This window comes from the organism of the source record quoted next, unplaced genomic scaffold, assembly GCF_019419815.1.
Source record: "Pyrus x bretschneideri cultivar Hongxiangsu unplaced genomic scaffold, Pyrus_bretschneideri_v1 Contig71, whole genome shotgun sequence".
NCBI classification, from domain to species: domain Eukaryota; kingdom Viridiplantae; phylum Streptophyta; class Magnoliopsida; order Rosales; family Rosaceae; genus Pyrus; species Pyrus x bretschneideri.
Window position 1 is genome coordinate 1,645,304 of NW_025999811.1, and position 2,427 is coordinate 1,647,730.

The 2,427-nt window shown below is 39.6% G+C and overlaps 1 protein-coding gene across 1 annotated transcript; it reads left to right on the forward strand.

The window, feature by feature from the left end:
- Positions 1-208: 208 nt before the first annotated feature.
- LOC103967436 lies at positions 209-1,586 on the forward strand. The gene is made up of 3 exons (XM_009380694.2): positions 209-1,098; positions 1,174-1,373; positions 1,546-1,586. The coding sequence occupies exons 1-3, from the start codon at positions 209-211 to the stop codon at positions 1,584-1,586; spliced, it is 1,131 nt and encodes a 376-aa protein (XP_009378969.2).
- The last annotated feature ends 841 nt before the right edge of the window (positions 1,587-2,427 follow it).

A 2,427-nucleotide genomic window follows, 5' to 3' on the forward strand; every position in this document is an offset into this window, starting at 1 on the left:
GTAGTTCTTTTCCAAACCTGATTGTAATTATGTCTTTGTATCCTTCTACACAATTGCTTTGTAATCCTATATATATCAATGATAATTGACTCACTCAGGTATTGAGTTGAGATTCAGAAATAATATCTTTCATGGTATCAAGAGCCAGCGTCTCACGACAACGGTTCACAGTTTAATTTTTTTTTATTTTTTCGTATTCTTTATAGTTATGGCGTCCTCCTCTTCCTCTTTTGTTGTTGTTGCTCCCTCTGTTACAAACTTTCTCACCATCAAACTAGATCGCAACAACTATCCCCTCTGGCATGCTCAGTTCCTCCCCTTGTTGCGGAGCCACAACCTCTTCTCCTTTGTTATCGGTGACAATCAATGCCTGTCTGCTTTCCTTCTTGACGACAACAACAAATTTTCAGACAAAGTCAATCCATTGTACAGTGAATGGATACAAACTGATCAGATGATTCTCTCCTGGATTACTAGTTCTTTTACTCCCAAGGTTCTTGCTACTATTGTCAACAAGATTGATTCGGCCTCTGCTTGGTCGTCTCTTCAAGAACGATATGCCTCTACCTCACAGAACCGTATTATTCAGATACAGACTGAATTGATGAATACCTCCCATGGTGATCTTTCTATTGCTGACTATCTCGACAAGGTTAACGTTCTTGCCGATAATCTTGCTCTCTCAGAAGCCTCAGTTTCTGAGTTAGATTTAGTTGCCATTATTATGAGCAAGGTTGGTCCTCAATATGAGACTACTGTTGCTTCTGCACAAGCTCGTGATACTCCCATCACTTACAATGCTCTAGAAGTTTTACTCCTTAGCACTAAACAACGTCACCATGCTTTCTCTCTTCCTTCCGATGTCAACAATTCTGCGTTTGCTGCTGTGCGTGATGGCCGTGGTGGATCATTTCGGGGTGGTTGCGGTGGTGGCTACGCTCGTGGTAATGGCTCATCCCGTACCTACACTGATGATTCTTCCTCACCAATCACCTCTTCCTGTGGCCCACTTTCTTCTTCCAATGGCATCTTTAGCCCTGCTTCTGCTTCTAGTGGTTTTTCTCATGCACCGGCCTTCTCCTCGCCTGTACGTATTCAGTGTCAGATCTGTCAACGTTATGGTCACTCGGCTATTGATTGTTTTAATCGTCTCAACATGTCATATGAATGAAGGGTTCCTTCATCTCGTCTTCATGCTTATGCAGCTACTCCTCTGTCCCGTGCATTGCCCACTGCTTCTACTACCTCGATTGTGCAACAATGGCTCTTCGACTCTGGCACCAATTCTCACATCACCAATGATGCGGGACAACTTCACAATCCTTGTGAGTATTATGGAACTGATCAAATTCATGGTGTGCATGGTGGTCTAGGTTTGCAAATCTCCAAATTGGTGATTCATTTCTTCGTACCAAAACTACTTCCTTCCATTTACCTAATACTCTCTTTTGTCCTTATGCTTCCACTAACATTATTTCTTTACATCGTTTTATGAGTGATAATGATTGTTTCTTTACCTTACATCCTCGTTTTTATCATGTGCAGGATTCATGGACGGGGAGGATCCTTTTACAAGGCCCGAGTAACAATGAACTCTACCCCTCTCCCTCTTTTCCTCCACCCCATGGTGTTTTTGCTTTATTAGGTGAACATGTAACAAATGCTTTGTGGCATTCTAAGGTAGGTCATCTTCTTTTTCTATTTTACAACAGTTAGTTTTTGCAAATAAGTTGCCCCTTAAAGGCTCATTTTCTAGTAGGTTTTGTCAATTTTGTCCCTTGGGTAAAAGTCATAAATTACCATTGTCTTTATCTCTATCTATGTCTTATTCTCCTTTAGAATTGATTCATTCTGATATCTGGTCTTCAACTTATTTATCGGTCTTTGGCTTTAAGTATTATGTGATTTTTGTGGATGATTTCTCTCGTTATACTTAGCCTTACCCTTTCTGTTTAAAATCTGATGTTTTCTCCACCTTTGTTACTTTTAAGAACTTGGTTGAAAATATGTTTAGTGTTAAAATTAAGGCTTTTCAAACACATGGTGGCGGTGAATTTGTTAATCATAATTTTCGGCATTTTTTGAATGAACGTGGCATTTTCCATCGTCTTACATGCCCCCACAATCCTGAACAAAATGGCTTGGCTGAATGAAAACATCAACATTTAGTTGAAACGGGTCTAACTCTTTTAGCTCAATCTGGTTTATCCACCTCTTATTGGGCTGAATCTTTTCACACCGCTAACTACATCATTAATCGTTTGCCTACTCGCCTTTTACAACATGTTTCTCCATTTGAAAAATTGTTTCATAAACCTCCTCAATATTCCTTTTTCAAAGTTTTTGGTTGTGCCTGTTTTCCTTTATTGCCTCCGTATAATACTAATAAATTACAATTTCGTTCAAAACGTTATGTTTTCTTGGGAT